Raw genomic sequence first — 20,516 nt, 5'->3', positions numbered from 1 at the left:
GCAATGTGCACACAACATCACTTTCATCTAAACTTCCATCGGGAAGCTTTTCTTTTACTCAACTTGCTTCGGTAGAAAGACAGAGTAGCCTACATCACTGCAATATGTGCACACAACTTCGGCTTTATCTATACTTCCATCTGGAAGCTTTTTCAAATGAAATTTGCCATTCAGCAACACACCGGGGTTTGTCTCCTCGGCCATCATGGCCATCATCTCAGGACAGCGTCTAATGACGGAAGCTCAATGAGAGTCTAAGAGAATGGAAATGATATGAATGTTTTGGGATGAGGAGTGTATCTGCCTCAATATGATTGAGTATTATGGGATATGAGTGCGAAACGACCAGGAGGCTGCTTGTTGGAATCGGTACCTCTCTCCCCAGTCAGGCCCAGGCCGTTGGTCAGATGGGACAGGCTAGGGTTGGTGTGGCAGGCAGAGTCCTCCACGCCCATCTTGGACGTCTGAAGACGGAACTTGTCCAGCTCGTGGGAGAGCAGGCCGAACTGCTCGCTCTGGCTGCGACATTTCTCCTCCAGATCCCGCACCTTAGACTGTACACACACACAACACACACACACACACACACACACCCAAGCGCGCATGCACACACGCACACACACACACACACACGATACACAGGGTCAATGCCAACTCCTAATCAGAGACCTCTCAAGCAACCGATGAGAGGCTCAGCCCTGGCAGTCCATCAACAGCCTCAGCCTCTAATACATGCTTCATGCTTCTGGCATTATCAAGGCCCACATGCCTGGATTTCATTTATCTTTACAGTATAGTAGCTGCAGTATGAGCTAGAATGAATGTTGTTATATGTGTTATCAGTCATGCCAGTGATCTCAGTGATTGATATATCTGTGTATTTCAAGACAATCTAATCTAATCCTCATTAATATATAAAATGTTCCATACAAATCAACATCAATCAACCACAAAGACGCCCATTACAAGATACAAACATGTGTGTCGATTCCAGTTAGAGAAAAAAAGCTCAAATGGAAATTCAAAATGAGAGGGGTGAGAAGAGTAAGGAAGGCTTAGCACAAAGTGGTTTTGTGGTGCGAGGGGAACTCTAGAGTGGGAGGGACAAACACGATTCTGAAGAAGGGTAATGTACTTTGCAGCGAGTTGCACGCCTTTCAGCGGAGTCGTGCGTTCACCCTAATGAAAGCCGCCAGCGAGCTGAGCGCAGGCAGAGCTGCCTGCGGGGCTGAGTGTCAGCCCGGGCGTGTTTCTATAAGCGGCTGCTTTCGCTTCCGGCTGTGGTGGGAGTTTCCTGGCAGGCCGATGTGACAGGGGCCCCAAACGAAACCGTCTGAGCACGGTTTCCTGTTCAAACCTCTTACCTCTTTACCATTTACCTACACGAAGCCCTGGTTGCACGCAAACATGATCTCCCTTGATACTAGGCTATGTTCGAACTGACAAGACGGGTGTCGGGGGTTCTGAGGTGACCGATGTGATGCGGTTTCACCAAGTAAGAGCTCTCCAGAAGATGTGCGTGACGCGACTAGTCAGATTATATTTCAGGAATGAGGCTTGATTAAGAATACTCTGAGGGTAGAGTTGCTGCCGAGAAAGCAGACTAACTACAGTATCTTAATGCCTACTGTAGTTGAAATATGAAGCTACTTCTCCTGCGCTCAAGTTCTAATCTAGTCCATCGCCCTGTCCCTGCCGTTTCACACGTTGTTTCATCACCTCTAGCACACACACACACACACACACACACACGCACGCACGCACACACGCGTTGACTTTGCAAACTTCTGAGGACATTGCACTGACATAACCATATCTCATAACCCTAACCCAACCCCCCCATACACACACATGCACACAGCTAGTCTGCATTAGCGGGTCTCTGTATACACACAATGATGAATGAACACAATGACTATGAACAGTTACCACGGAGACTGCAACTGTAATTTGAACGTGTATACTTAAAGGAAGTAAAGGACTCACACTACTGAGTCACTTTTGCCGTTCAGAGCATCAAGGCCAACATTTTACTGTACATGACAGTATATAGCAACCACTACTATCAGCTGACTTTGAGCGGCCGCTTGCTGCAAGTACATTACATGTTTAATGGGGGAAAGGATTTGGTCTGGGGGGGGGGGGGGGTTCTGGGATAGGTAGAAGGGGGGGGGCTGGGTGAGGTAGTGGAGGCTGGGGGTTTCTGGTACCTGCATGCAGTCCAATGTACTCTGGTTAGCAGGAAAGGGACATAAGCACAAAAGGAACACTTCAAACACATGCTCATGAAACGTTTGAGTCCAAGAGGAAGACAAATGGTTAATAGGTCAGAGACACTGCAGTCAAGAGTCCAGAGTCCTGAGAGAGGGCCCGTCACGCACCACTAGAACGGCTCTCCTCTAGTTCTAGTTCGACATTCAAGTCGGGATTTAAAAGAATAGCTTTGACACATTATCCAACAGAGCTGGGTCAACTGCATTACAGTTAAACGTGTGTGGGAGGGCTCAACCCTAACATTCAGACTCTGGAGGGAGGGGGGAGAGAAAGAGAGAGAGAGAGAGAGAGAGAGAGAGAGAGAGAGAGAGAGAGACCTTCTCTGGTGATGCTCGGGTTTTAGAGAGAAAGAGAGTGAGTAGGGCGACAAAAAAGCCATGGAGAGGGGAGGGGTGTAAACCGTTAGTGAGCGAGTCAAACAGTAGCTGTACTCTACCAGCTCTCTCTGCAACACAAGCTGGATCAAGTCCTACAACAGAACACAAGCCTCATTTAGGAACAGACTCCGACACCTCGCACAATGGTTCAAATACGAGAACAAAACGTATATGCACATTTCACAATGTTCAGAATGTAGCGTGTTCTAGAAGATGCTTGTGTGACATTTAGACAGGCCAGGCAGCCATGCTGGGCCAGTGATCCTCCCTATTACAGCCACAGACCAGAACAGGGCCATTCGGGTTTCATTTGTTTATTTAATTGAATTCTATTTATTTATTGTACACTTGAGGTGTGCTAAACCTACAGCCCATTCCAGTTTCAGGACGTAGAGAAGCCATCTGTTCAAACGGTTCTCTGCCCCAGCCTGGAGAGCGCTGGTGCGACGCGGGGGGGGGGGGAGGGGGGGGCGCAGTCTCTAACGGATCCACAGACAGGTGTTTAAGCTGCACAAAGGACTGATTCTGTATTCTCCCTGCGTCCTCCTGTCAGGGGGACGTTTTTTCGTCTGCTGAGGACGGGGAGGGAGGATGGAGTATTTATAGAGTGGCTGGACGGCTCGTCTGGTTGGCGGGAGGGAAGGACGAGGCGTCTGGGTGGATAATGAGCCGCGTCGCAGAGTTGTGTAGTTGTGTACCAACGCCACACTGACACACTCCACCCCTCTCTACTGTAGGGGCTGAGAGTGGAGGGAAAGAGATGGATAGAGAGAGAGGGAGAGAGAGAGAGAGAGAGAGAGAGAGAGAGAGGGATAGAGAGAAAGGGATAGAGAGAGAGAGAGAGGGATAGAGAGAGAGAGAGAGAGAGGGACAGAGAGAGAGAGATTGGGATAGAGAGAGGGATAGAGAGAGTGTTCTAACGTGTGGTTTGCATGAGGTTCTGAGTTCATGTACTTTTGAGAACATTCTAGTTGATGATGAAAGGCCTAGATTACGCAGAGGACCTGCGGGTCTCTGATGACCGCACGGTCACGGGGACACAACCAGGAGACTCACCTCCAGCATCTGCACCACCCCTTCATGCTCCCGCTTCGCGAAAAACTGAGCCTGTCAGAGAACAACGGAAAACATGAACACGTCTGCCGTCAGTTCAAATCACACAGTCACTTCCTGTCTGCAATTCCTCCATTTATAAAAAGAAAAAAGAAAAAGGCACCAATACGCCACCAGAGGCCTCGTGACTGAACGGCAGATCTGCGCCCGAAGGCTGCCTCCTGCTGGAGTGAGTCTCCAAGTACACCCCCCCGAATATGGACTAAAGCCCAAAAGTGCTGCTGAGAGGTGGCTTGTGTGTGTGAGCAGGGAGCAGGCGTGGCTGCTGGCTGGGCCCTGGTGGCTGTGTGGCTGGCCAGCAGGACCCAGGGACAGTGAGGAGGGGGGAGGGCGGGGCTCACCCGCTGTAATCGTTTGATCTCATCCTGTTTGAACTTGAGGATAGCCAGTGCCTGCTCATGTTCCAATTCCAGCTGCTGCCTTCGCTCGGCGACCTCACGCATATGCTGCAAAACACGGAGGAGAGAGGAGAGAGGCCGTCACCTCGCCGCCATTCTGCTGTACGGAAATGCGCTGTACTCAAAGAAAAAAGCATAGTTCTAAAACACAACTGAGATCAAATATGTCAGCGGTCTGAGCCTGAGACCCTAGGCCGTTACCTTTAGGACCTGCTCTAGGTTCTCCAGTTTGGCACGGAGTCTCTGGTTCTCCTCGAGAACTGAATTGTGTTGAGCGGTCACTTCAGAGAGGTCTTCCCTCAGCTCCTCATTCTCAACCCGAGTCTGCGACGGAGACATTGACACTGGACATGAGTACCGGGCGCCCCTTACCTCCAGGACAGGGACACAGACATATCGAAGATACGGGGTCAGAGGTCGGTCTGGTTCCCGGGCCAGCACACAGACAGTGTGAGGGTCATAGACATATACGGGTGCTTTGGTTGACTGACCCGGTCGAGCAGCTGTGCCTTCCTCCTGAGGAGATCCGACTCCTCCTTTAGTTGTTCATTTCTGCCTCGCTCATCCTCAAGCTGGCTCTCCTGTAAGACGGCACCAAAGGACGAGTTAAGACGGAGGGGGGGGGGGGAAGACCCAGAACACCTAACCCTGAACCTAGCCCCCAGCACTACAACAACAGTTCTAAATTGATACCAGCGGACGGCGGTAAGCCAGTACGAGGGGGGCAGAACCGGGCTTACCAAATCCAGACATCTCTTCTGTCGCTTCCTCACTTCATGCTCAAAGTTTTCACATTCTTTTCTCTTCTTGCTCAGCTCACTTTCCTGAGCAGACAACAATCACAAAGCGGAATCGTGTCACGCCGGCCTCGGCCAAACAGTGCCTATTGAAATCGGAACGCTACAGAATATGAAATTACCCTGAAATCAGATCATTTTCATGGTTGTGGTTGTTTGCATGCTACGTCTTATTGTCAAGGATTTAAATGTGATATTTGCCCTTAGACACGAACAGCAAATGGAGAGATCACTATCTGAGAACAATATTGTTTTCAATCATTTACTCGAATGTATAGCAGGACACGTCCTGACGATGGTATCAGTTTTGTTTGTCAAGAAGTAGCTGGACCATCAATCTGTGTTGGATTGGGAATATATAAATCCTTAATTTCCATATTGACCTCTGACATGGTAACAACCAGGTATTACAAAGCTTAACATCCTTTTAATTATTCTAAATGCAGCTTACATGCAGGCCCAGCAGAGGAGAAATCAGCTTATTTCAGCAGCCCCATATTACGATTGGGGCAGTGTGGGGGAATGGACAGAGGGGCTAATTGCTGACTGGAAACAGCTTGCTGCCCTCTCCAATGACGCCGGAGCAAGACAATATTGATAATTAAAAAGCCGTCTGTGGCCCTATTTGCTCTCACGATCCACTGTGAGCCTCTGCAGACGGGCCTGGTTTCAATAATTGCAACCACGACTGATATTAATGTGTGTGTGTGTGTGTGTGTGTGTGTGTGTGTGTGTGTGTGTGTGTGTAAGCTGAGGACGTGGTGTAGGAGGTGGGGGAGTGGGCGGTCCTCACCAGGAACTGCAGGCGCTGCTCCTCTGTGTGCTCCTCCTGCTGGGAGGGGGCGGGGCAAGGGCCCGGCGGGGGTGTCAGTCGGAGCCCCGACTCCTCCTCCTCTCCGGGAGTCTCCTCACACCTGGCTGGAGCCTCATCTAACGCCACGCACGGGGTTTCCCCAGCAACCTGCCAGGGGCACAGAACGGGGACAGCGTGTTTCTGAAATCATGTGACACGGCGAGGCGCTGCAGGCAGGGGTATGGCGTGTACTACTGCGCAAGGGAGACGCAGGCAAGGCGATATAATAAAGAATCCACAGATGACATCACCCATAACCTGGGGCTAAGCTCTCGGTTGCAGGTTGGAATCGTGACCAGATAGAGCTACTTCTGACAGGAGGAGCAAACTTGGGATTGTCGTACACCACACGAACTTTGACATTCCCACCAACTGCCAGGCAGAGATTATCAGCGAGTGGTCTGACCACGATCACCAAGTAATCCAGGAGGAATCCCCTTCGGCTTGGAACATGACTTTGAACAGCCCAGCAGAGAGGCTGCAGCCCGCCCTCCTACTGTGCAATTGTGCTGTTCAAGTTTGAAAGGAAGAATTTGTCTTCCTTTAATTATTATTGCATTATTACTACAAAGTTTATGGCTCATCTACAGACTGGTGGCAATTATGCTTTTACGACCACTAGAGGGCGCTGGCTGGAGGAGAGGATGACATTGGCTTGATTTCCTTCTCACCCCGGCTTGAGCGGGTTAAGAGTTGGGAATCAGCGTCTAATTTTAGAGCACACCTACAGATGATAAGTCATCTGGCCTTTTCACACCTGGACTAGAGGAAGAAGAGATTTAACCCCAGTTCAAATTCATGTAGGTTTATGTTTTAATGTAATCTTTTAAATCATTAGATAGGCTTTAACCCACTTATTATTTCACTGCATTGCCTTCTAACAGATGTCTTTATCCAAAGTGATCTATGACATGATTTGGTGTCCCTGGGCCAGTCTTGAACCAGCAACCTTTTGGTGTGTACTAGTCAGACGCTCTAACCACTGACCTATCTACTGGCCTGTCTTCTAGCCCACCACTTGTGAGTTGATACATCTCACGTCTTGTTTGACATTTGTTAGATAGAGGTTCTTTATTTATCCTCAAGGAGAAAATGAATGTGCATTAAATGTAGGCTAACAAACTGTGGACACATTTGAAATCTAGCTCATTGTAAATTCAAGCGTTCATAATCACAACGAGAAAAGCACGCGCCTTGTTCGGGAATAATTACAGACCGCCAAGCCATTACGATGTTGTCAACAACAATCATTTATCTGTGGACTACAGGCCAAAATAATTACCACATTTCCCTAAGAGTGGAGACATTTTCTGAGGTTTACATGTACAGTAGTTGTTAACAGTTCAGGCTTACAACCAGTCCCACACCAGGCTGTCAGTGTTGCGTTCTGCTGCCTCCTGAGGTTGCTTGCTCAACGATGCCTCCTGGCACTTAGCGTGCGACGCTTAATAAAAACACGGTCATGAAATGCACATTTAACTTGCGAGTGGGGCGGGAAATTGAATAAATCTGTGCTTATGCTCCCAGCAGAACTGGGCTAGTGCAGTCAAGGCACACGACCCAGTAACAGGATCAGTCACAAGTGTCATGGCGTTAGGAACGGGACAGGACTGAACAATATCACAACGTATATCTATACCTATATATATATATATATATATATATATATATATAAATATAGCTATTCACACATATCTCTATCTATATATCAATGCATTCATATAGACATGCAGTGACGGCCACACACAGGCCTTGTTAAAGTTTAATTTTACCCCACCCTAGTTCACATTTCTTGTGGATATAAAAAGTGAGGATGGAGTTTATTAAATAAATAAGTAGCCCTATAAGTATAGCACAACTTCAGTAAAACGTGTAAACTTTAGCACAACTTCATGTAAAAAGCAGGGATTTGCTTCAGCTTTTGCACACAGACACACATCCTCATACATAATTACCTACTACTGTACAGTATATGCAACATGAGCTAGGGAAGGTGACTTATATGGACACAAAGCACTCATTATGACGCCAACGATGAACTTACAACTTTCGATTGAGGATGGAATAGACACCATCTAGATGTCGGTGTGTCTAAGCTCACTCCTTTGTTGCGAGTCAGTGAGTGAGCGATTACTGCACAGGAGAAGCAGTCCCCGGAGTCCAGACTGCATGCTAAACGGGGAATTTGAGTATTTGCTCACAACGATGAGCTTATAGTAAAGATGATCAGTTCTGGTGCTGTCACACAGTTCAGACAGGTGTTATGAAGGGTAGACACGGAGGCATGTATTTACTGTACATAATGCATTGTGACATGTGATACGAGGTGTCACAGTGAATAGAGACCCGTTTGACCTTGCCACAGTCTCTGTACTACAGTATGACTCAAGTCAAGTATTCTGTAGGTAAACAAGATCCAATACTCTACCACACAGTACAGTAGGTGGCCTAATTGGTACTGAACAGAAAATGGCAAAAACTGCCAAGCTAAAAGTAGTCAAGACTATTTTCTTACTGGTAGGTCGTCAGGCTATGTTTTAGTACAGGTAGTTGACTTGTCAGGCTATGGTTTAGCACAGTATGTGCAAACAGATGAGATCAGTGTTTCAGCCCCCATGCTGCTGTTTGAGAACCTGACACGCCAGATGGTTTGCTTCTCATAACCTTCTGGGAACTCTCTGTTGGAAACTGTTCAGAAAAGGGCAGGCACTTTCAAAAATACTTGCCAGGTGATTGGGTGAACCATCTATCTATCACAGTCTATCACACTTCAACCGCTCCTCGTCACTCCTACACCCGTCCAGCATAGCTGTTTGTATTTCAAATAGGCTAGCTGTTTAAGGCTCAGAGCAGAGGTGATCTCAAGTTCCAGTTTGTTTATTTGTCATTCGTCCACAGACAGCATACGGGAACAAAAGGGCGTCCCTCATGGACCAAGGTGCTAACACACACACACACAAAAAATACAATTACAAAACCAAAAACCACAAAGGTGGGTCTGTGGCATGGTGTAACTGGTGGTGTTTACAGGGTGGTGTGCACACCAGTATGTAAACATAGTGACCAGTGTAGCCATGACTACCAGAATAACATAATACAATGACGCAGAAGAAAAACAGTGGATAAGCAGTATGTTTATCTCACAGTGTAAGGAGTTTTTAGCAGTCAACACTATGAGCAGTGTAACAGCTATTGTGAATATTATGAAAATATACAGTATATATAAACATAAATATATATAATGCAGTACAACTGTAATTATACAAGCTATAAGAATATATATCTGATGGTGACCCAGGCTGACCTGCCACACCGACCCTGACCTTGCCTCCGTCTCGTGAGAGCACTTAAGAGCTCAAGTGATCGACGCCGGCTTTTAACAACTATGTCTTGAATTATCAAGCAAACAGACTGCAGAGATAGACAGTGTTGAAGTGCATTCATATCTGCAGTCTTGTCCAAAATCAAAACTTTCTATATCATAACCATGTGTATGACATGCAAGAGTGATAAAGCACTGCTCTGCACGGCACTGCTCGTGCAACATTACACAATGCTATTAGTCAATTATTTATAGGTATGACTGGAGTCTCAATGGCCACACTGCTGCAGGACATGAGGATGCAAGGGTGTTGGCTCAGTTCTAAGAGCAGACAGACTGTCATTACACCTTTCTCAGAAGACTGATTCTGAGAAGAAGATTAGGAGACGACAAAAAAACAAAACTACAGTATAGGCTACCATGAGAACCAACACATTCCCAACAAGATTTTCTATGCATGTCTCCCCAATCTGACTTTTTCTTCAAGAAGTGTTATGACCTTGTGATACAGTATCTTATTTGCGCCTCCACCTGTCTAGGTTCCTGTCTGGACGACCACACACCCACGTTTGGCTGTTCAACAGCTAATAATCCCCCTGACACTAACTGTGGCTATAGCACACTATCGGGGTTAAGTGGGTAAGTACGAGCGACTTCTCAGAATCCTGTGATGGGCAAAAGAGACTCTTGAATAAAGACAGAAGGTGTCAGCACATTTCTCCTATTGTAGGTCCTTTATTTCCTCTAGTATTGGTCTGGTGACAGGACACAACACTCCAGGTAGGATCATATACCGTGTGCCGACACCTTATTTCTTCATTAAAGACCAGTGAGCCTAAATAAAGCATAGTCCCTAAGCATATGTAGAAAAGGGGTCTGTGTTTGTGATCAGGCATTGTCTATGCTTACTAAATCATATCCACGACACACAAGGCCTGATCAGTGTTATGGCCCATCTTATCTACACACATACACACACACACACACACACACCTTGACATTGGTCTGGTCCACGTACTGAAGGACAAGTTACTGGCCAAGTCCATGCTTACTAAAACAGTGACAGATCTCGTTCAGCAGGGCAGGCCCTGAATGGCATAAGCACATTGCCCTAATCCCTGTGGACTACTGAAACGGGTAACTGGATCACTTCTTTTAAAAGCACCTTAATGGATTGGCCCGGCCGCTGTTGTTTCCTTTTGAATACAGTACATATCGATGCCCACCGATCAAACGCTTTGCAATCCTGTCCCTAAGTTAAAAAAAAAGCTGCTGAAATTCCACATCTGGAAGCTCCTGAATATCTGACCGTTACGAAGCAGGTTTTCTGACAAGCGTCACTCTTCGACTAGGCCTCAAGTCTCTCATGTCTCTCTCTACTAGCTAGCAGGTTTTAACTACAGCATAGGCCTGGGAGGGAGTCACTACTGTGTGTGGTATTTACTGAAATGCAAACTTAAATGCAACAGCCACCAGATCTGCTAGAGAAACTCATTTAGTTGGGACTCATGTAGCAATAGTAACATAGGATGTATGTAACTGCAATGGAACGATGCAATAAACATGCTATTATAGTCTTCTCCCTCATGACTTTAGGTGCGCAGCTACAAAGATACAACCAGATAGCCACAACTACTGGGATTCTATTTTAATTGGTAGTTCTTCTAGGACAGGTTTAGCTTTCAATAATATAATGTCCCCTTGCATGACAACACATGGACATAAAAATGCCTTAGGTTAACCACACACACAAACACACACAGGCAACTCACTGACACCCAAACACACCGACACAAATAATATGTGACCTACCCCTTCCCTGTGATCTGTGGCAACCTCAAGAGCAGGCCGAGATAGAAGTCTCTGGTGTGGCTAGAGTCTTACCTACCATCCAAAACCCTCTCACCGCTGCCACGGCAACAGAGAGAGGATTACTGGACCGTACCATTCTGTTGTTACAGGGGATTAGAGGGCACACAACATGGCCCCTGTCTGTGCGTGCCTGTCTCTCTCTGTGTGTGTCCCACAAATGACAGATTACCACAACCAGCATTCTCCTCTAGGCTTCAAAGAGAGAAGGGAATTTCACTCAGAAACTTGAAATGGTCACAAGGTGCACATCCTAAAATGGAGGAATTAAGAAAACTGATTATTTCTAACTGATTATTTATAGTAATTCACAGCATCGGATCAAATCGGAGTATTTTCCTCATTATAAATAGTAGTACAAGGATAGCAATTTTGTTTATGTAACTATAGTTGCACCTGTCAAAGTTGTTTTTATTGTCAGTTAAAGACAATGATATTTAGGCTACACTTTATCATTCACTGTCTAAATACCACTGTGGAGACTTTGAAATTAGAAAAACATGAACAGTATACATGCAACCAAAACTAGATTTCTAGAAGGGTCTATCCAGGCATTCCATCTGGCGTTGTAATAAGTGAGGGTGTGAGAGAGAACTGTTCCTAAGAACTGCTGAGAGGTGCAGAGTCAGCGTGTGACTTCTGCCGCTTGATCGGGCCGAGGTTAAAGAGAAGGAATCATCTCATTATGGCTGCTGGAAGATTACTGTCAGCTCCGACTGAAAGCCATTATATAACGGGGCAAAACAGCATCCAGGCCGACGTAAACATATACTAAGCTTAGAAAAACCCCAGTCGACTGAATTCCTCATTAACCAAACGCACGTAATCCCGGGTGCAGCGGTACGAGCTCAGGCTGTCCACCCCCCTGGTGAAGCAGACATGACCCGGTCCATGTCGGCTTCAGCCTAATCGCAAACTTGGCCCTCAGCGAGCTACGTAACGTCAGCCTGCTGCCCGGCGAGAAGCTCTGCACTTCCACAGTCTCTGGATTTTCAAAACACGACTGTGCGCGACTGATTTTCTAAACTTGGATACATAAAATGCTTGACTTTGTTAAGCAAAATGCCTTCGATTTATTTGATGCAACATTTGTAAAAGTTGAGTTTTGAATGTAAAAGCAAAAACGTTCAGTGGCAACCGAAGATAAGATCTGTTAAAAGGGAAGTGATGGATGCCTAGAGCGATCCTATAGTGAACATGGAGATGACTGACAGAGCTCAGCTCACCAATAGGGGGCAGTATATAGCAGGGAGAGAGAGAGCGAGCTTACCTTCCCCCTCTTCTCCACCTCCTCTGGGGGGACTGGGCTCTTGTCTGGGTGGACTGGGCCGGGGGCGGGGCTGGTGCTGGTCTCTCTGGAGGAGGTGACTGGGCCGGGGGCGGGGCTGGTGCTGGTCTCTCTGGAGGAGGTGACTGGGCCAGGGGCAGGGCTGGTGCTGGTCTCTCTGGAGGAGGTGACTGGGCCGGGGGCGGGGCTGGTGCTGGTCTCTCTGGAGGAGGTGACTGGGCCGGGGGCGGGGCTGGTGCTGGGCTCTCTGGAGGAGGTGACTGACAGCTGCCTCTGTAGCCTGAGAACCTCCTTCTGGGACTCCCTCAGCAGACGCTCGAACTCCAGCACGCCTGATGGAACAGGGGAACCCTGAACACACACACACACACACACACACACACACACACACACACACACACACACACACACACACACAAATACACGTTCTAGAAGTTAGTGAGGGAGGACAGGCCAAACTGATGAGATGACGTTCCAATAAGATCTATATGCGATATGAGAGAATGTTCCGTGTACAGTAACATGCTAGTGTTGAGTAACAGAGCTATAACTCGGGGAGCATTCTTGTTAGTGTGGAGCTGGAGTGTGGGTTAGCTTAGGGAATAGATAGTTGGCACAGTCAACCAACCAGCGCATGGCAAAGAGTAACAAAGACACTCGCTTGTTAGCCATCCAGCGACGGAACAATGGCTGCCTGTTCACACACAGCTGAGGACTGACACTGCCTGTCTGAGACAATCAAAGGAAACGCTCTGTGACAGACTGAAATATTCAGCACAATTTAGGCTGTATCAACAATAAAAGTGCCCTTCGGTGTTGATCTGGGACAGGCAGGCAGGGGAAGCTGCGTTTCTCTGCCTGTCATATCCGAGTGACGCGATGACGCGGTGTGTCTGGGTTGAACAGGCTGGCCTGCCCATCGGATCAGTGCTCCGCTCCGTCAAGAAGGCCCTTCTCTAATAACCCGACAGATGTCCACATCCCGAAAAATCTAGTGTAATTAAAAACAGGCACTTAGCAAGGGCACCCTCTCCTATCCTTTATCACCCACACATCTGCATCACAACAGTCCCTAATACAGGCTTAGGGGGCTTATCTGGTGCAGTGCCCGGTCAGGCCAGCAGAGGGCAGGCTTGAGACATAGTGGCCCTATGACGAGGTACTGTAGCTGGGCGAATGAGGCCAGCGATGGACCCTCGGCAGACAGTGACAGGTAGCATGGTGGTGTTGAGGACGGTCTCAGCGTTGGGGGGGGGTGGGGGGTCTAGGGTGGGGCACCGGGGGGTACCTTGACGGTGCCCAGTCGGGCCTCCAGCTCCCGGCACTCCTGCTGCAGGGCGGCGATCTCCTTGTCCTTGCAGAGCAGCGTGTCGGCGTGCTGGGCCAGGTCGCGGGCGCGCTGGCGGGCGAACGCCCGCTTGTACTGCTCCACCGCCCCCGGCCTCAGTGGGGCGGGGGCGTTAGCCTGGGGGAGGGGGGGGTTGGGGGGGGGCGACACAAAGGATATGAGAAAAGGAATTGCTCATCCCAGTAAGGGGAACCCAGGTTCTGTAACAGGGTCCACTCCGTCCCCCTGACCCCTCCCTGCCTCGCAGACACGTTACACGCCATTATACGCCCTGTCGCGCCGCCCGCGCCCCCGGCTCACGGCTCCCTTTGTGTCCTGCTCCCGGTCTTTTGTGTCTGAGATGAAGTGGAAGCAGTTAAGCAAAGTCTGAGGCATTTAAAAGTGTTTTTTTTTTCAAAGGCAGTCTATAAATACAATCTGGGTCAGCCAACATGCAAATCCATAAGTAAAACACAATAGCTTGAGAAAATAAGCCCCGGAGCTCTTGAAGGCCGTCTCGTTTCTCTGTGAGTGCGGCTTTATTGTACCTGCGTTGACTTCTCTTATTGCTCTTTCTTTATAGGCCAGCAGGGAGGTACTTAAGAAGTGGTCTCTCTCTCTCTCTCTCTCTCTCTCTCTCTCTCTCTCTCTCTCTCTCTCTCTCTCTCTCTCTCTCTCTCTCTCTCTCTCTCTCTCTCTCTCTCTCTCTCTCTCTCTCTCTCTCTCTCTCTCTCTCTCTCTCTCTCTCTCTCTCTCTCTCTCTCTCTCTCTCTCTCTCTCTCTCTCTCTCTCTCTCTCTCTCTCTCTCTCTCTCTCTCTCTCTCTCTCTCAAGCTGCTGAACAGGTGCAGTGGAATATGGGCCCAGCCAATGGCCCTGGTGGTCTGCTCAGAGACAGGTGGTTGTGCAGGTGGCACTCTGGACTAATGTGGCTCTTAAACTGCAACCTGGGGGAGTGGTGGGGGTACAGGAGGGGGATTCTCTCCAACTCAAGGTTTGTGGTCTAGGTCATTCCCTGCACACCCTAGTTCATATACAAGCAGTGTATGAGTAAAGTACCGTTTCACAAACCCATGTAATTCGAGCTTGTTTATTCGCAGGCTGAGAATATCAGACAGCAGTGATTCGACAATGTCCCACACAGGAGTGATCCACCATATCCACCATTTCTCCCAGGGGATTGGAATTTATTCACCGAAACATCCTCCCCATAAGAATACTACCCTACTGGGAAATTGGGAAATACCACAGCACACGCCGTAACCTAGCGGCTTTGCAGGAACAGCTTGGCTAATGCAATTTGCATTCTCATAATTAACCATAATGAGACAATCTTCTGTTTAGGGGGCACTTGCATTTCTCAACAATGACTCCTATTCATCACTCACTGGACCGGTCTGTTCTGCTCATTACCAGGCATTCCGCTTGGATGCTGGTACTCGATGACACGCCCATGCCCTCTCATTTGGGGGAGTTGGGGGGTAAATACAGATTGCAGAAGGGGCTCCACAGTGAGCCCAACAGCTCTGAGTACAGGTAGTGCAGCGTACCACTCTGAGGTTGGCCTCCTGCAGCTTGCGCGCCCTCTCCTCCAGCCTCTTGGCGATGACGGCCAGCTCCGTGTTCTTCCTCCGCAGGCGCCGGACCTTCTCCTCCGTCTCTGGGGCGCTGCTCTTCCTCTGCGCACAGGACGGAGCGCACGTCAGCGCCCGACAGGGCCGGCGCGGCCACGAATGACAATGACCAGAAATAGTACAGCAAGAAGCAAGAAAGGGACTCGTATGGACAGAGATGATAGACGGGCCTGTGTAGCCTCTGGTTCCCGGGCTGGGTTTAGGGTTAGTCTCACCAGCAGGCCGTTCTCCTCCCTCAGGGTGGAGCAGGTCTTCTCCAGCTCGTCCAGGGCTCGCAGCAGCTCAGAGTTCTGACGTACCAGGAAGCCATAGTCGGCGCCGTTCTGCAAGACATGATGCACACATTAACCACGATAACCGGCAGTCTTAGAGCCTGGAAGGACAAGGACTCAAATATATACAAATCAAAAGGACATTCACCCTATTAGGCCGACCGAACTGTATTATTCCGGTAACTCCAGTGTTTTATACACTGCTATCTGATATTGCTTACTGTCCTCATTCACATAGGAATGCCAGATAATTAGCCTTCTGCAGCTCTAGTCCTCCAGGGGACAGATAGATGGATGCTTTAATGATTTGGCGTTTAACTCGGGCACGGGTCAGTAGAAAGCCTGCCCGTCTCCTCAGTTGTCAGCCAGTGTTGTTTGCACAGCATTATCTAGTGCCGCTCTAACGCGTGGAGACAGTTGACAGGTGGTGTGAATAGGCAGCAGCACCTCATCCACACTGAACATCAGCACGGGTGTCCCTCAAGGCTGCTGTCTGAGCCCCAGGCTGTTCTCACTGTACACCCACAACTTCTCAGCCAAGCACAGCAGCAATCGAGTCATCAAGTTTGCGGATGACACCACTGTGATAGGCCTGATCTCCCCCAATCAGCCTTCCTCCAGGAGGTGTCAGACCTAGTAACATGGTGTCAAGACAACAACCTGACCCTGAACACTAGCAAGACAAAGGAGATGATTGTGGACTTCAGGAGAGGAGGAGAAAGACTCCTCCCCACCCACCCCGCTGCAGGAAGGACATCTCCATCACAAAAGACACCAGCCACCCTGGCTGCGCCTGTTCGTACTGTACCATCTCGCCAGAGAGACGGAAGGTTCCACAACAGCTTCTGTCCTGGCGTGATCCGCAAGCTCAACAGCCAACAGCGGCAGTGTACCGCCACTGAAGACACCACTTGGACGGATAACCCCCCCTATGACCCATTGCCCCCCACCTCCACCACCACCACCACCCCCATGACCCATTATCAACCAGCACTCTTCTTCCTGGACAGTTAACCCCCCCACCCTGTGACGGTTCTGTTCTGCACCTGATTGAACCAACACTTGAACAATTGAACACCTTGTCTATACGATCGACAACAACAATTGACTCTTGCCTGTTTATACATTAGACAATAATAACTGACCCTGTACAGCTGTACAACGCTATTAATTGCACCACCTATATCACAGACACAGTCATCCATGATTGGATGGGGTAAGTAGATGAGGATCAAATTGACGGACTGCTAGAATATTGAAAGCAAATTGCCAGTTTGGGAACCTCTAAGGTCTAGCTGCGTACCTAGGACCGGAATGAGGAACCGATTGGTGCTGATAAGATACTGCAAGGACAAGCGATGATAAGAGTTCCAATGTGCCTTTACCTGTAAACTTTCTATTCTATTCCCATCCTCATTTGGCCAGCGGCTGCCACCAAACTCCCATCACCCCCTCTCTTCTCAAAGCACCACAGACAGGACGAGGGAGAGAGGTGTCTGCCTTCGCACAGCACAACAAGGAAAAGGGATAGAGAGAGAGAGAGAGAGAGAGAGAGAGAGAGAGAGAGACCAGAGACACAGCCGGCATAATGAGAAAGCAAGCAGCACCACTAGACTTAAGCTGCTGGGCTGGCTAGTCATGCATTCTGAAAGGTTATGGATTTATTGGCAGAGTTTATCCCCCCCATCATCCTCTCACAGTCATTCACCCCTTGGTGTGACACGAAAACCCTCGTTATCCTCCACTGGAGGGCCAGCTGGAAAGAGTGTTGGGTTCTATATCCCCACGGATTGTTCAGACACACACACACACACACACACACACACACACCTTTCATGTGCATGTGGGGAACACACGAGAAACATCCCTCTGGTCTCCATGGTCGGAGATGATGTCACCGCTGGTGTGTTTGGTGTTTTAACTGAACCCTGAGGCGAGGGGTGGGAGGAGGGAGGGAGGGAGGGGAGGAGGGAGAGAAGGAGGGAGGGAGGGAGGGAGGGGAGGAGGGAGAGAAGGAAGGAGGGAGGGAGGGAAGGAGGGAGCAGACCTGGCAGAGGAGAGGGTCTGGTGGGGCGGGGCGAGCAGATGGACAGACAGGACCCACAGAAAAGCTGGAAGTGAGACGAGGGTTTGTCCTTGGTGTCTGTAGCCCCCGGGCAAACACCGCATCCCACGCACACGCAGCCGCGCGCACGCACACACGCACACACAGGCACTTACACACACAGTCACCTAGAGTGACCCTGGCTAGAGGAGAGGAGGTCTGGACTAGAGAGGGGTGTAATAATAACACTAAAGCCCCGTGTGCTCTGGCAGGGGCAGACGTAAGGACGCTGCCACCCTGTGTCAGAGGGCTGAGCACAGCGGGTCACCTGCGGTCAGCCGCACAGACTTCTGGGAAACGGGATGAGAGCACCATCAGAAACTGGCCTCAGACATCACAAAGGGGAAGAGGAGCCAGCGAGAATAACACAAGGACAGTCTTCTGTGTGTGTGTGTGTGGTGTGGTGTGTGTGTGTGTGTGTGTGTGTTCCAAGTCAGACTTGGCTTGATACAGCAGTGTCCACTAAGCACACGGATAACACAACAACACCCAATAACCCTTCTGTCCCATCTGGAGATCTTCTCCATCGAGGTGCAGCACCACCGCTCCACGTCAGAAACACATCCCGGGCGCAATCACCCAGTCTGATGAAATCTAATCTCAATAAGAACGGACTTGATTTGCTGAGGGTGGGAAAAAAACATCAAACGCCATCTCTGACTGGGCTTCGCCGCGAGGCCTCGGTGTAGCTCCGTTGCCACGGTTACGTCCGAAGACAGGGGGGATGGGGGGGTGGGGGGGGTGGGCGTCGCCTGCAGCGTGTCCCCGGAGGCGCTCTCTAACGCTACCTGTGTTCTAAGTCGACGCTAATGGCCGTCTGTTGACGAGCAACGCTGCAGCTGGGGCTCCCGTGTGTTCCCTGTCCAAGGATACGCGCATTACTACGTCAGGGCTGAGCCGATGGAGACCGGTGCCAGAAGGCCCAGATGTCACTGGGTGGAAACAGATGCTAGGCGGGTGCGACACTTGGACCGGCGCGGCCATCGGCGGGGACGAGGTGCTGAGGGATGACGGCAACGATATCGAAACAAAAACATTGTGGCGGCCTTGTGGGATATAGAGATGTCCCGCTTAACTACAACCCAGAGTAGGAGCTCTCTCTCTCTCTCTCTCTCTCTCTCTCTCTCTCTCTCTCTCTCTGTCTGGGGCGTTTCATCAGCGGCCGACACTGATGGACGAGCTCCATTCTGAGCTGGGGTGACGGCGATCTCCTGCCGGAGATGATGGATGGGTGGACAAACTTCAGTCCTCCTGCGGCTTCACCTCGATAACTCTTACTGATTGCTAAACTCCATCACGCACCAAATGAGGCCGGCAGAGTTGGCGGAGAGACGATGATCGGGGCTTGACGGGATGTCAAACAGAGGCGAATCTCGCCTTTAGGCCACGTCTTTGAGTGAATCAGCCCTTGAATCGACAGTTCATTCGGGAGTACCGCAGCGTTACGTGAGCTGCACCGGCAATTTGAATACGAACCGAGCAGAACGGCTCACTTTTGTTGCGATTAGGGTGAATCGACTTCTCTAGTAGCCTTAACGCGCCCGTGTTTGAGATTGCAAATGAGCAGATTATTCACTACAAATCCCCATGAGGGCTTTGCAGTACCAATACTTGACAAAGAAACAGCGTTGTTGTATAATGATCGAGAGTGACTACAGAACACTATCTGGTATAAAATAAAGTAAAATAAAATCCGTTCCTGCCTCGTTGACATCTCTTCAGATTCAGGTCAGCGTGAAAGAGCTCTTCAGAAGCTCCACAGGAGAGAAGACTCTACTGCTGTGTAGTACTACCCAGGCATACATTAATCGCCACTAAACTCTTTTCTCAGAAAAACGGCCTCTTAATGGCAGGGGAAGACTTGGCCATAGCTCAGAAGTGAAACGCTGTGTCCTTGAGCGCTCTCTGGCCATCAGTAAAGACAGCCTCTGTGTCCCCGGGTCCCTGTCTGGCTCTCGGGAGAACCGCGCTAAGGCCCGATCAATCAAGTCAGAGGCAGCTCTGCCAGGGTGGGCTCAGCTTCCCTCTGCGCGTCTCTATTCTGATTCTAATGATCTTGGAGCGGCTCCACATCCTGTGATTGTTCCCGGGGAGAGCTTCTGGATCCGGTGGCGGTCTGTTAGTCGCGAGTTTGTATCCGGGGTTTGAGCTCACGTTCCCCCCTCCGCGGACGGCCCTGTCATGGCGACCGCCGCCGCCGCCGTCGCACACACTGAGCCCGGGGGCCGGAGGTTTAGTATTCAGGCTGCACTTCTCTGCCGCTGGCTCCGTTTCCCGTCAGCCAGGGCTGGCTCTGTGGGCCCGGCAGACTGACCCCGGCCGCAGGAGGGCAGGTGTCGCCTGGTACCGGGGTCCTCAGCCAGAGAGCGTGTTAGTGTGCTGGCCCAAGGCTGGGTAGGCCTGGGCGATTTAAGGCTCCTAGCTATGTTCAAAAACACGTCGGCCGACATCACCGGCGACCGGCGCTGGTTACCGTGGTAACGATGTAGTGGGCAGACATACGAGTCACGGAGAAGGCCGTCTACCCTACGTAGTCTATTGTCCTGTTTCAAATCATGCCTAAATATCGTATCGAAACCTGTGGCAGCCTACTACTAAGCGATTGTTCACTATGCTTTGCTTGTATGTCTACACTATCCATACCTCAGCAGGTGCTCGGTGTCTTATCGCGTTCCCGTTGCTATCCGATGTTCAGTGCACCAGTAGTCATGTCTCATTTTTGCTTGGTAGATTTGAGTAGCATGTGATTTGAAGGCAAACTGATGTAATGTCATGATCCATTTGCGATGATTTGATCTACTACTGTACCAACTATGGGCCTTGAGTTCCCATGCAGCTGCAGGTCTAAGCTCCTTGTGTCCAAGCCTGTCTTCATCACCTCTCAGTGAA

At 49.7% G+C, this 20,516-nt stretch overlaps 1 protein-coding gene across 1 annotated transcript in view; it reads right to left on the bottom strand.

The window, feature by feature from the left end:
• tspoap1 (TSPO associated protein 1) overlaps positions 1–20,516 on the bottom strand; it is a gene marked incomplete at both ends in the record, with an annotated part of 65,074 nt that overhangs the window by 16,132 nt on the left and 28,426 nt on the right. The window contains 12 exons of the mRNA XM_084450184.1: positions 374–554; positions 2,711–2,743; positions 3,708–3,758; positions 4,106–4,210; positions 4,364–4,486; positions 4,654–4,743; positions 4,903–4,986; positions 5,753–5,920; positions 12,463–12,642; positions 13,580–13,756; positions 15,168–15,296; positions 15,467–15,574. Of these exons, the coding sequence (XP_084306310.1) occupies positions 374–554; positions 2,711–2,743; positions 3,708–3,758; positions 4,106–4,210; positions 4,364–4,486; positions 4,654–4,743; positions 4,903–4,986; positions 5,753–5,920; positions 12,463–12,642; positions 13,580–13,756; positions 15,168–15,296; positions 15,467–15,574 (1,429 nt within the window). The remainder of the gene's footprint in view (positions 1–373; positions 555–2,710; positions 2,744–3,707; positions 3,759–4,105; positions 4,211–4,363; positions 4,487–4,653; positions 4,744–4,902; positions 4,987–5,752; positions 5,921–12,462; positions 12,643–13,579; positions 13,757–15,167; positions 15,297–15,466; positions 15,575–20,516) is intronic.

Source organism: Borostomias antarcticus (genome assembly GCF_949987555.1).
Source record: "Borostomias antarcticus genome assembly, chromosome: 15".
NCBI classification, from domain to species: domain Eukaryota; kingdom Metazoa; phylum Chordata; class Actinopteri; order Stomiiformes; family Stomiidae; genus Borostomias; species Borostomias antarcticus.
Note: the sequence above shows the minus strand (reverse complement) of the source record. Positions and strands in the feature narration are given on the sequence as shown.